This window comes from Bombus vosnesenskii, unplaced genomic scaffold (genome assembly GCF_011952255.1).
Source record: "Bombus vosnesenskii isolate JDL3184/JDL3185 unplaced genomic scaffold, Bvos_JDL3184-5_v1.1 scf7180000013302, whole genome shotgun sequence".
Lineage (NCBI taxonomy): Eukaryota > Metazoa > Arthropoda > Insecta > Hymenoptera > Apidae > Bombus > Bombus vosnesenskii.
In genome coordinates, this window is record NW_022882951.1 from 2,756,846 (window position 1) to 2,769,896 (window position 13,051).

The window sequence follows — 13,051 nt, forward strand, 5'->3', positions numbered from 1 at the left end:
ACTCGGCCCTAAGCATCGAGAATAAATTATTATTGTTGTTAGCGGCGAGCAACAACGACGATTCGATTATTTAAATTATCAAAGAAAACGTAAAAAAGGGAGTATAATAGAAACGCGTTGCTTTAGATATTCTTGTATAGATATTCTTTTGGAATTCGTTCGATTCTAATTCGTCGATGATTTTTTTCATCGCTATTCGCGTGCACGCATTATATACACGCGAACAAATACACTTTTCTACGAATGTATTTGAGAGACTGTTCAGAAATATTGCTGAAAAAAGTACAGAAATTAATTCTGATCGATTGTCTTAGAAAGAAAAAAAAAAAAAAAAAAAAAATTGAGCGATGTACGTACCAATACGACGAATGAGAATTTTGTCACATTTTACGGGCATGACCCGTCGAACAGTAAAAACAAGACGAAAAAATGAAGAAGAAGTTACAAAATATAACCTTGTGTAACGTCATAGGGAGATGTGATGTTTTTAATTTTCCACAACCTTTGTGTTTTGCTTATCACGCCTTATTAAACGAAAAATTATGGTTTTCGTTTACCTTGTTATATACATATACAAAGCAGTAAGAGGATGTATTTATTTTTTCGAATCGGCATTTCCGTTGTTCGACGTTAAACACTCGTTGCTCGACTCGATTTTAATTGCTACTCTGTATATAATTTTGCACCGGAAAATTCGTTCGTGAAAGTTGTGTACAAGTTCTAAATGTCTATATCAAAATAACGAATAATGTAGCAGAAGAAATATTTTTATGTACGTTTAATACGTATAACGGTATGAGAAAATAAAGTATCAAAACTTGATTTTGATCATTATCAACGTATTTACGCTTGTTGTACATGCACCATTATGAATCCGCATAAGTAAAGCGATTTATAATTTTACCGCTTAGATCTATGATCTTGATATTTTATTTCGATTATAATTTTGTCAAGGGATAAGAGAAAGAAATTAAAAAGTATATATAAAAACATTAATCGGTGCTTTAATTACAGAAGAAGTTTACGCATTCACCTTGTTTCAAATGAAGAGCGCATGCGCAATGTCTGCATATTACTACTTATCTTCGCGCTACGGTAAATCGTTCGCCATTCCCGCGTCAGCGCTCGAGGTGTGAACATCGATTGTTTCTTATATGTGTTGACGTTTTTTTACATGTATCTTACAATCTTATCTAAGAAAAAAGGAACGAAACTATGAATATAGAGATAAAATTTAGACACAATGTAAATATGCTACTAACATTATTGATTATTTTCGTACTTTGTATCGATACATCATAGGTTAGGGTTAAGATAAGCAATACATAGATAACTGTCGTACATTTCACAGATTCTACATTTGGCTTAAAAAAATATATATAACTGTTGTTATGTCAATTGTTTGTAGCCGATATGCAATACTTATTTTAATATAAAGAAATATATCTAATGTTTTGATGTTTACCTTTATTCATGTTGCACATATCTGAGTCTTGAATTAAATTTAAAACAAATCCGCGTCTCAGGCATGACAAATGCGCAAACGAAATATCACTATCATTGGAACTTTTATCACTGGCATAATCGCTGGTATTGTGAATCAGCCTTTTCATAGGAACATGTAACACAAAGCAAAAGACGCTTTATTCAAAGTTCTGCTTTAAATTGATCAGTGGGAATCAATTGTTTTCCATTGGCGCGAATTATCGGGCAAATTTCGGCGATATTTAAAACTATCGGCTCAAAAACTAACAGTCAAAATAAGCAATTCAAAAGACACGAGCATGCCGCCTAAGTGTAAATTTCAAGAAGGTACTTCACGTTTAATTTTTAATGTATCGAAGGTCCTAACGTATATTTAATGAATTTTTATCAATGAATAATAAATATTTTTTTTATTCAGCTATAATTCTTCACCTTATTTTCAATAAATATCTTCTAATTTGTAGGGGAGAAGGTTCTGTGCTTTCATGGCCCATTAATATATGAAGCAAAATGTCTAAAGTCCTCCATTACTAAAGAAAAGCAAATTAAATATTTCATACATTATGCAGGATGGAATAAGAAGTAAGATTTCGTTTTACATTGTATATTTCTAATAAGATTGAAATCATAAATACATTTGTAATATAAACAGTTGGGATGAGTGGGTTCCTGAAAGCCGAGTACTTAAATACAACGAAGCAAATGTACAAAGACAAAGAGAGGTTCAAAGAGCACATTCGAATCAACAATCTGCACAGAAAAATAAAAAGGGTAGTACCTCATCCAAAACTCAAGGACGTAGGAGTGAAGGTGGTCGTGAGAAGGATACTGATAGTAGAGCTAGCACTCCTGTTGCGACAGTTGATAAAGGTGTCAGTCGGTTCAGTAAAAGTACTGGTAGTAGTGTTACGCCATCGTCGTCGCATGATTCCACATCAGATGCACCACGCAAGAAGCGCAGGTTTGTCTCAAAAAGATTTCACCAATTTTTACAAGAAGCTTAACTTTATGTGCCAGATGTATAAAACGAAATACTTTATTGTAGCCGATTAGAGCCATCTGGTGAAACGGAAGAATATCTCACTAAAGTGGAAGTTAAAATTAAGATACCAGAGGAACTAAAGTTTGTACTTATAGATGAATCAGAAGTAATATTGAAATATCATAAATTACCTGCTTTACCTGTGAAAAATACAGTTGACAAAATTTTAGATGATTATGTAGATTCAAAGTCGGTAGGAAAAAATGACTCTGTTAGGTACTTGCATCAGTAGTTTTCATATAAATATCTGTCAGTTTTCTTCGTTTGAAGATAAATAACCTTAAATTCTGAATTATTTTCAGGGAAAGCACATTAGAAATAACTAAAGGTATTCGCGAATATTTCAATATTTCTCTAGGATTGCAATTGTTATATAAGTGGGAACGTCCACAATTTATACAAATTATGAATGATAATCCTGAAACACTGCCCAGTCAACTATATGGTGCATTTCATTTACTAAGACTATTTGGTACTATTTTTAAGTATACTTTGTAATAACACTCTTATGTATTTATCATCGAAAATATTGCTATTATGTCAATTATTTTTGCAGTGAGACTTGGAGGAATGTTGTCGTACACTACATTGGATGAAAGAAGCATACAATTGTTACTGTCTCACTTTCATGATTTTTTACAATACTTACAGAAAAATAATACTGAACTTTTTAATCTTCAACAAGACTATGCAGACTCACCACCTGATTATCACAGGAAATATGCCTAAGTTAGTATAAATGTTTGGATACTTTTAATTAAACCCAGCAATACTACAATATTTTATCTGAGATTATTAATAAGGCAGCTACAATACTTCTTCAAAAAATATATATATGTACATTTACGCGTTGTTAGAAATTATTCAATATAGAAGATAGAATAATATAAGAAAAATTTTAAGGATTGTAAAAGTTGTGTTGAAATATTCTCGAAAATTTTCCGTTGTGTGAATATAGCATTTCGGTTTATTAAGTGCACAAAAAATGTAACACATTTTATAGTATATGAATTAGTTTAGGCTAAAATATTAATATGAATAACATGAATATATATATATATATATATACATATATGCATATATACATGTATATATACATGTATACACATATATATATATCTCTTTTATTTATTGTAAATATAATGTATTACGATTTTACTATCTAATTACAATTTTATACATGTTTGGAAATACTCAACTCACGAGCGTAGCTTGTGTTTAATTAATACCATTCTAAATGCACGTTTTATCTCTTCTTGCTTTTTTAACAGTCTTCAGGTAAAATTATGTTCAATTACCGAGATTAAAAAATTACGTTATGTATATTTATTATGAATTAAATGTACATAGTAGAAATTTATGTTGTTATGTATAAATATATGATTTTATTTATATGATATGAAATTATGATTTTATCGTATTTTCCAAACAAGATATCAATCATTCACTGCCTATGTAAATTGTAAATTTCAATGATACGATCAAATCATAAACATTCTTACAATATGCAAATTGTTACAATGCATTACATTGCATTCATTTATATAAGAATAGACATTTCGCGTTACATAAGACGTATTATTATTTGATATACGCATATATAGATATATGTATGCATATATAGATAAACCAAATGCAGTACAGTTGCATTCATCTAAATCCATGTTCATTTTTTCTGGGAAATAATATGTAATGACGATAAAATTAGGTTTTTGCGATGATCATCTTTCTTGTATTTATATAGGACTAAGCAGTCGATAACAGCACATGTATATACACAATGAAAGTCGACGAGAGTAATATATACAGTTAAGTGCGTACACAAACGTATCATCTAGTCTACAAACATCGGGTCAGTCAGTCAGTGGCAAGAAAAAATGGCGGATGTCGAGTTGAACGTCGACAACCTGATACAAAGATTGTTGGAAGGTACGTGATAAAAAGGGAGCCTATGTGAAAATAAAGTGTGAAATTGTTTTCGGTAATATCATCTTCAGTTTGGTGTACAGTTGATTGAAAGTTTTCTCGGTAATACCCAGTGAAAATCGCTCAATGCGAAGTCGCGCCGCGTACATCGAGTATATATGTATACGATTTCTTTCCAGCCAAAGGAAGATTAAATCGTGCGCGATCTACTTTATGACATCCAATATCTGTGTATATTACGAGTCGACGAATGGTTTTCCTCGAGTCTCCTCGTTTGTCGAAAGTTCGTTTCTAATTCGTGGTTTGTAGGATATTAGAGAGAAAAGCACATATATATATATACATAAAAAAAAAAGAAAAAGATATCGATCTCTTCCAGTTGTTGCAGTCCGTCGTAATTCTTTAGACACGTCAGAGGTCTTTGGATTTATTCCGCACTTTTTCTTTACTTTCTCAGAAGGCAAAACTATTTCCTTTTGTTTGTTCTCTTTTCTCATGCTACATGTCGGAACACTCTTTGCGGTAAAGTATACCACACGCAGAAAGACCAGGTTCAGAAGAAAGCCAGGCTAAAAGATATTTTCTCTCCGGATTTTGCCGGTATGCAACAAGGAAACCACCCCATGTAGTTCTTTTTTCCGTTCTTTAGTTGCGCTTTTACCTGCCTCAACGTCGTGCGTGAACGCTCGCCATCGTTTGCTTATGATTTACGATGTAAAATAAAGTAGAAAGCTAGATATACAGCATTGTGGTACCTGCAACATCAAAATTTTCCCAAGATATCATCTTCATTCTCAGTCAACTCAATCATCATATTGATAATGTCCCATTAGCTTCTTTATGGCAAGAAACTATGTGTGAATATGTATGAATTTTCTATTAAAGTAAAGTACGTAAGTAAAATATAACTATATCGTAATGTATCTAATACCTGTAATTAGAACGCAAAGCTTTTGGGATTGTCTATATAATGAATAAATGCATTAAACTCAAATCACTTTCTTCAAATAATAAGCCATATTTATATAAAGGGTATAATTTGTAATGATCCAATTTGCACGTAAATTATTGCTTGAATGCAGGTTAATTTAAATGCATGTTTCATACGATACTTGTCAGTGTTGTTTTTAGCTTTCATACGAATAGTATGTGTACAATTATTTTCCATCTTCTTTTAGCGAATCGATTACTTTTTTAAGAAAATAGTATCACAATCTTCTTCAAGAACTTACGGCACAATTTGATGTATATTCATGAGTATGTTTTAGTATCAATGTTTATACTACCCTGGCATATGTTTCTTTCAATGTGTTCAGTTAATAAATATACATTACAACACTGACTTTCTTAAGCATATTTGTTGCGAGCCTATTATTTGACGTACATATATTATAAGAAGGCCAAATTGTTTGTTATGTACCAGAAAGATTAATGTATATAACATATGTGTACCATTGCTTAATAAGGAAATTTATTCTTCTGAGAGTTGCAAAAGGAAACTTATTTAATTTGAATGAAGATGTTAATGCTTGGCGAAGAAAAATCATTTTGATCTTTCCTGCGTGCCTACAGTACTATCTTTGTATTTTATCGCGAACAACATTTCCATGAAACGTTTATTACAATATACGAATTGATAACGCTGTTGAAATGAATCGTAATACGTCGCGGCTAAAGAGCAGTTCAAATTATCGCGTGTGTGAGCAAATATAACGATGACGATGACTACAATTTTTTCATCGTACGCCCCGTTTCCATAAATAAACCGAATTATTAATAGACTTTATTTCCGACATTTTGTCATTTTCGAACTCTCTGTTATTCTTCCGCTACAGGAATTCCGTCATTTTTTTTTTTCTGTCTCTCCCTTTTCGCCATTAATTATGGTGCCTAGATACTCGTTGATGTGACCTTGCTGATATGCAGTTTTCCAATAACCATCATCGGCCCAGTTTAACCACACCGTGAATTCCTTTATAGCTATAAATAATCCAGTGACACTGATGCAAGGTTCCGAAGAGTAATCTGCGAACGAAATTTCATATTTCTTTGCTCGTTCGTATACGTATACATACGTACAACGTACTCTTGATATACATGCATATACATATTATATTCTATACGTTACTGTAGTCTATATTCATATATCACGATCAGTGGTATCTACACGTGATCACCAACCGGCTTCGAGCTTTTGTTTTCAACTGTTCCGCAAGTTTACGCTCATACGGTATTATTCGAACTCATACAGCCGCTTAATCCCTTCGAAGCATTATAACGACGGTGTACGACAACCATTTGTGTCCCCGAGTATTGCATCAGGAGAACACCTATATCGCATTGCTTGATGTTTTTATGATTAAACCTCTTGCGTTCTTGCGTCTTCAATCTTAACGGAGAAGATCATATATGTATAATACCGTTGCCTGAATGATAATTTTTCATTACACGAATATTTTAATGTAAAAGAAGAAAAACGATACGAGATAGTAAAATCTAGATATTTATTTTTGTTTTGAAGAATCAGCCTTAAAAGTTGTCATCGAAGGAAATCACGTTAACGCTGTCACAGATGAAATTTCATCCCGTGTGCATTTCTCTTTTATTTTAAAAATTGATAATTGATTAAACAAATAAAATTAATATATTCCATTATAGAACTATTTTTTACAAACTTACAATACATTTAATATTACGGTATCAATGGAAAATACTAAGTGCGTAATAAGGTACTCGTACAATTTTATTCTTCGATTAAATATTATAATTGCGTATAAAACGAAATTCACCGATCGAACACGACAAAACAAAACATGCACAGTGTGGAATTTCATTTACGCTAGCGTTTAAGGGATTTAAACACGAAATGTGATATATGAATAACGAACTTTGTCATTCGAGTCGATCGAAAAAAGATTAGCCACCATTAGTCCCGAACGTGTCCAGATTGTATTTATGTAAGCAACAAGAGAAAACCCTACCGAATAGGACGATCCGTGGAATCCGTATAATCGTATTACCCTTGTTTTTCCCCATTTTGAGAAAAAATCGACTCTCGGCAGTCAGATACCTTCATGCTCCAGCGTAGAGTTATGCTCGATGTACCTGTGACAAAACGACTCTCCGATGTCTCGCGATGCGTCGCCCAACCCCGGGGACAGAGGCAGGAAATCCATTTAAACGTGCGAATTTTTGGGCGCAGTCCGAGGATGCCGGCCAGGAAAGACCGTCTTAATGTCAGAGGGCGAGGTGCGCGGCCTTTGCCTCAAGTCACGGGAGATTTTCCTTCAGCAGCCGATCCTGCTTGAACTGGAGGCGCCGCTTAAGATTTGCGGCGATATTCACGGCCAGTACACCGACTTGTTACGGCTATTCGAATATGGCGGTTTCCCGCCAGAGGCGAACTACTTGTTTCTCGGCGACTACGTAGACAGGGGCAAACAATCGTTGGAAACGATATGCTTGCTGCTCGCTTACAAGATCAAGTACCCGGAAAATTTTTTCTTATTGAGGGGCAACCACGAGTGCGCCAGCATAAACAGGATATACGGGTTCTACGACGAATGTAAGAGAAGATACAACATCAAACTATGGAAAACGTTCACCGATTGCTTCAATTGTCTACCGATCGCTGCGATCATCGACGAGAAAATATTCTGCTGTCATGGCGGCCTCAGTCCAGATCTTCAGGTGATTCGATATCGATCTCTGCAGAAAATTATTTGCGAAATTTTCGAAATTAAATTACCGGGGATTTTTATGTTTTTCTTTCCATGTGTACATATCAACGAATATGTTTTTAACGCAGATGATGATTTATTTTGAGGATGATTCTGGGGATAAAAGATCGTGGGATAATTTACAATTTACTTCGTTATTATTCGTTGTTAGACGATATATATATATTTTTCCTTTCTGTAAGTTTTTATAATTTCCTATAACATCGAAAGAATTAGTTTTAGGATTTATGTCGATTCTATAGATATTCCTTCTTCTCTGTGAGTACTTTACGCTCATAAAGTCATATACTTTTTTTGTAACGCTCTATATAGTCTGATATTTATTCGTGTCTATGATTATTGAATTTCTACGTAGTTATTATCTATAGGAATAACAATCGCGAATGGTCAAAGAAATAACAAAGCGAAAGATCGCAAAAAGGTATTTACGCGAGAGATATTTCAAACGTTGGATAAGAGGCAAAATTTTTCAAGCAAGAAGTCATTCCTGTAATGTTGCGTGCGGAAGTGGCGCGTTAAAATCGATACGGCATTAAAGAGCATTTCTTAACAAGCTAAACGGAAAATTTATGAAATACACGTATGTCCATTTGTATGAACGATTAAGCGTCTTAAAGTATAATTCGTAAAATTTCTCGCTACTATCCTCGGATAACTTACATTTATTCGAAAGACGAAATTAACAAACAAATTATAAAATATGTTGGAATTTGCGATGCACTGGGAAATAAAGAAGAATAACTAATATAAATGGAATCTATATTTAAAACAGAATTTTCGATATTATTTTTAAGGCGTTAAGAAGAGTTAAAATTGCGATTGTTAGCACGCAACTGTTGATTGGCTTATACATATAATGAAGCGTGAAATTCGTTGATTTATTTAATCCTGTTGCAGACGAATATATGGTATGAAATTTGTACTCGCCAGGGAGATTTAATATTCGATTTTCATCTAAAAAATAAGACCTATATCGATGAGCGTACTTTAATATTCTACTTCTATAGCTTCTACTATTTAAAAATTAAATTCCATTAACCTTGGCTGAATTTGGAGCTAGATCTGGCTCGTGTCCATTGCGTATCCATATTTCTCGAATCTTTCGTCTTTAATTGAAACCTTGTGTAGCATGTTCGTTCACGGAGGAAGATTTATAAAAGAACTGGCCGCTGGAAATATTGATTTTCTATTTATACTCAATGTAAGAAGGAAAATATTAAAAGTTCGATCCCTGTTAGAATGTCAAAAGATTAATATCTTTATAAAATAAACTATCGATCTTTTGTCATTCATAAAAAAAGGTCACTTCTTGAGAAAATTTCTTTCATAAATACATTGCTACTCTGTTTTTGCCGTTCGATATTTTCTTCGATAAAAATTTGTAACAATAAGAATTATCGAAGAATTTTCGAGGAAAGCCTACAAGATAAAATAGCGAATTGTCCTAGCCCTTTTTTAATTATTAGCTACGTTTAAAGAACCTTCTTTTTAATATTTACAAAATACATGAAAGTTTTATGAAACGATTCTGCTATTTAATAGACCCTTCTTTTCGGAAGGTTTTTCATTTATTACGTAATTAATGTAATTTAATTTCATGTTTAACGATATTTCCATCATAAAATTATCGACTCTCAAAAAATGTACAATAAAAAATATTTATTTACTATCTAGCAGAATATGGAACAAATCAAAAGAATAATGCGTCCGACAGATGTACCTGATACTGGCCTTCTCTGTGACTTGTTATGGTCCGATCCAGATAAAGAAGTCCAGGTATAATGTTTCTTCGTTGTGTAATCATTTATCGTCGATTCTTCCGAAGTAATTCCAAATTAATATATTATGGATTTTTGCCTTCTGTGTTTTAGGGATGGGGCGAAAACGATAGAGGTGTATCTTTCACATTTGGACCAGACGTGGTGTCGAAGTTCTTAAATCGTCATGATATGGACTTAATATGCAGAGCACATCAAGTAGTCGAAGACGGTTACGAGTTTTTCGCGAAACGACAATTGGTCACCCTGTTCTCCGCGCCAAATTACTGCGGGGAGTTCGACAATGCCGGAGGAATGATGAGTGTTGACGAAACTTTAATGTGCAGTTTTCAGGTAAGATTTGTGAATATTCCATGATGAAATAGTAATGTTCGCTTAAAGTCCAATAAATTAGGGTACTAGATTGTAATTTATGTTAAAATAAGGAAGAACAAATGAGACTGCATGTAAAAATGCAATCAATTATATATAAAAATGGACGATCTGATCGCCTACCTATCACTCTAGTTTTTGTCAATAAGTTTAGGCCACGCTGAGCCTGAGATATTCAGTAGTTGAGAATAATTGCGGTCATTTGAATTTGGGTGAAACATTTGTATTGTATTTTAAGCGAGCGCTACTGCGTTATAATTTGTTGAGCATTGCATGGTGCATTTCGTTCGTGTCTTATCTATTATTCATGGTGTACGCGCAGATTTTGAAACCGTCAGAGAAGAAGGCTAAATACCAGTACTTAAGCTTGAATACGGGTCAAGCCACAAGACCATCTACACCACAAAGGAATCCAGCCAAAAAGAAATGACAGCCTTGTACTCGGTTTTTCCTTCATTTAAGGAAGCTCGTCGACAAGGCGACAAAATTTTTATTAAGGCGCGAACATTAAGAGCATAACATTGTATGATATGTTCTATCACTAACTAGCGGTTATGCCAAACAGATGAATAGTAAAAAAGAAAAAAAAAAAAAAACAGGAAAGAACGGGTGAGACACGTAGTGGTATTTGTGATCGTTAAAGACTTTAATAACAAAAGGCAGATTTAATTTCTTTTCTTCGAGTATGATTTAAATATAGCATTTTAAGTAATTATTATTATGTTGACTGATTAGTGATTAAAAGGTAATCGTATATCGATAGAACTCGCCCGAGTGTGCTTGTTACGAAAAGTTTAAAAACAAACAAAAACCAAAAAACAAAAAAAAAAAAAAGGACGGTAATTCTGACTTCGCTAATGTTTTTTCGTGAGTATTACTTTTCATATTTTAGCATGAAGACGCCAAGGGAGAGGAGTAAAATTTACCTCTTTCCTGATTTACATCTGATTAAGATAATTAATATGATAATTAAAAATTAATACTTTCTTTTTTCATTGGATTTGGATCAAGGATTACTTCTCTGTTCTCTGGACAATTATGTAGCTATATCTTCCAGATCCGAATGATTCTTTTATTGCCATTAACGTTTCAAAGAAATTTCCACGTTCTCATTTTGACTATTTATTGCTTCCATGTTCAATGTTCAGTGTAATTATTAGATATTGCTGATTATTCCATTTACTCTTATTGCCATCGCTTTGCAGCTGATTTGATTAGAATTGTTTAATGAAACGCGCTGTATCATGTACATAGATATTCTTTCATTTCGCTCTACGTTTATTTTTCCGTTTCTTATATTTTTCTTCGTTCGCGTTAAGTCGTATTTCTATGTACACACACGATTAAATACTTATTTTAGTTTTCAGTATTCCAAACTATCGACAATATGTTTCAAGGTACGTTGTAGAAATGTTAGATTGTTTATTCTCTATGAACGAAAAATCAGAGAAAAAACAGAGAACCAGTATTTTTAAGATGATGATTTTATGCAGATTATTATTATCGCCTTTATTCGAAGGACATATGCTCGAACGAAACAAATGGGTATTAAAGAAAATTAAAAAGATATTAATTCAGACGCAAAATATAATTATTAACGAGATATATGTATTAGCACTTTGCGTGTAAGAAGAAGAATCTCAGTCGTTGAGAGATTTTTAATCTTGCGATGAAATAGATCGAATACATACGTATTACGTATATTAAAACTGATTTACAGGCTATCAAATCGTCGAAATGCAATTATTATTGGCTGATAAAAAAAAAGCCCTTGGATGATTGCCATTTATAAGAACGTACTATTTCACTTTCAGATGTTTTCGTCGCTTTATTGTTTCGAATGTAACTCGATTACGTAATTAATTGATACGAGGCAATAGGCAGCATTTAGTACTGTACTACCTAATACGTGCTTTGGTAAAATAGTAACATACACCGTATTTCATTTTTGTTCGTACTTCGTGAAACATTTATTCTCTTCGAATTGTTTTAAGGAGAATCCGTTCCTTGCAATTAAGTACTAGTTAATATTTCTGTTATGTTGTGCAATATAAAACGTAGTTCGCATAAATGAAAAGTCTAGAAAGTATCGGAAACGATTTGAATACCAACGTCTATAGGAGATAAGTATCTAAGAATATTTACGAAGAGTACATTAAAATGGAAACAATACACTATTTGAAAAAAATCGAAAAGAAAAAATAAAAAAGATATATATATACATATATATATAAAAGTAAAATGAAATGTAAGTACATTAGACCGCACCATGTCATCGGCATAACTTACATAGTTCCAGAAACGAACAATCGTAAAACGGTCAAACGTATTATCTGAAAGTGAAATAAATCGGATTCGATGCATTACGTTTAAATAATTAAATAAAAAAAAAAAAAGGACTAGCCAATTTGTTTATACAAATACCAAGTAATTTATGTTCGTTAAAATTGTTATTTATGCAGCGGGGATGAGTTATTGTGAACTTTTTTCTATAATCGTGAGAATTTTAATCGATTTATTATATCGTTATGAATTGTTAAATAGAAGACAAAAAATGGGCATATTTGACGAAGTTGGCGACAGTACATCGTTTTGAATTTACTCTTACTATTTAGATAATTCTTACAGAGGTCATGCGATTTAAAGCAAGCCGACTTAAAAACGGCCGTTTTTCTTCCCTCGTCACGTTCTCCTCCAATGACCCTTTC

The 13,051-nt window shown here is 32.9% G+C and overlaps 2 protein-coding genes and 1 long non-coding RNA gene across 11 annotated transcripts; 2 read left to right on the top strand and 1 right to left on the bottom strand.

Moving 5' to 3' along the window:
• The first annotated feature begins 1,595 nt into the window (after nt 1–1,595).
• Nucleotides 1,596–3,373, top strand: LOC117234056 (mortality factor 4-like protein 1). Its single transcript, XM_033494907.1, has 6 exons — nt 1,596–1,812; nt 1,950–2,067; nt 2,138–2,446; nt 2,531–2,743; nt 2,830–2,999; nt 3,084–3,373. Exons 1-6 carry the CDS (start codon nt 1,785–1,787, stop codon nt 3,254–3,256), a joined length of 1,011 nt encoding a protein of 336 aa, XP_033350798.1. The 5' UTR covers nt 1,596–1,784; the 3' UTR covers nt 3,257–3,373.
• On the top strand, nt 3,085–12,531 carry LOC117234055 (serine/threonine-protein phosphatase PP1-beta catalytic subunit). 9 transcript variants are annotated; one of them, XM_033494901.1, is made up of 7 exons: nt 3,085–3,256; nt 4,272–4,456; nt 4,982–5,053; nt 7,656–8,143; nt 9,868–9,969; nt 10,065–10,304; nt 10,666–10,993. In XM_033494901.1, the coding sequence occupies exons 2-7, from the start codon at nt 4,405–4,407 to the stop codon at nt 10,771–10,773; spliced, it is 1,062 nt and encodes a 353-aa protein (XP_033350792.1). In that variant the 5' UTR covers nt 3,085–3,256; nt 4,272–4,404; the 3' UTR covers nt 10,774–10,993. The 9 variants fall into 9 exon arrangements, with proteins under 9 accessions (XP_033350792.1, XP_033350793.1, XP_033350796.1 ...); XM_033494902.1 differs by having other exon boundaries at nt 9,871–9,969; XM_033494900.1 differs by lacking the exon at nt 3,085–3,256 and adding an exon at nt 4,633–4,736 and having other exon boundaries at nt 4,440–4,555.
• LOC117234059 lies at nt 4,378–7,656 on the bottom strand. Its single transcript, XR_004493469.1, has 2 exons — nt 6,582–7,656; nt 4,378–6,478 (listed from the first exon to the last, which is right to left on the bottom strand). It is a non-coding gene; the product is annotated as an uncharacterized LOC117234059 (long non-coding RNA).
• Nucleotides 12,532–13,051: the final 520 nt, after the last annotated feature.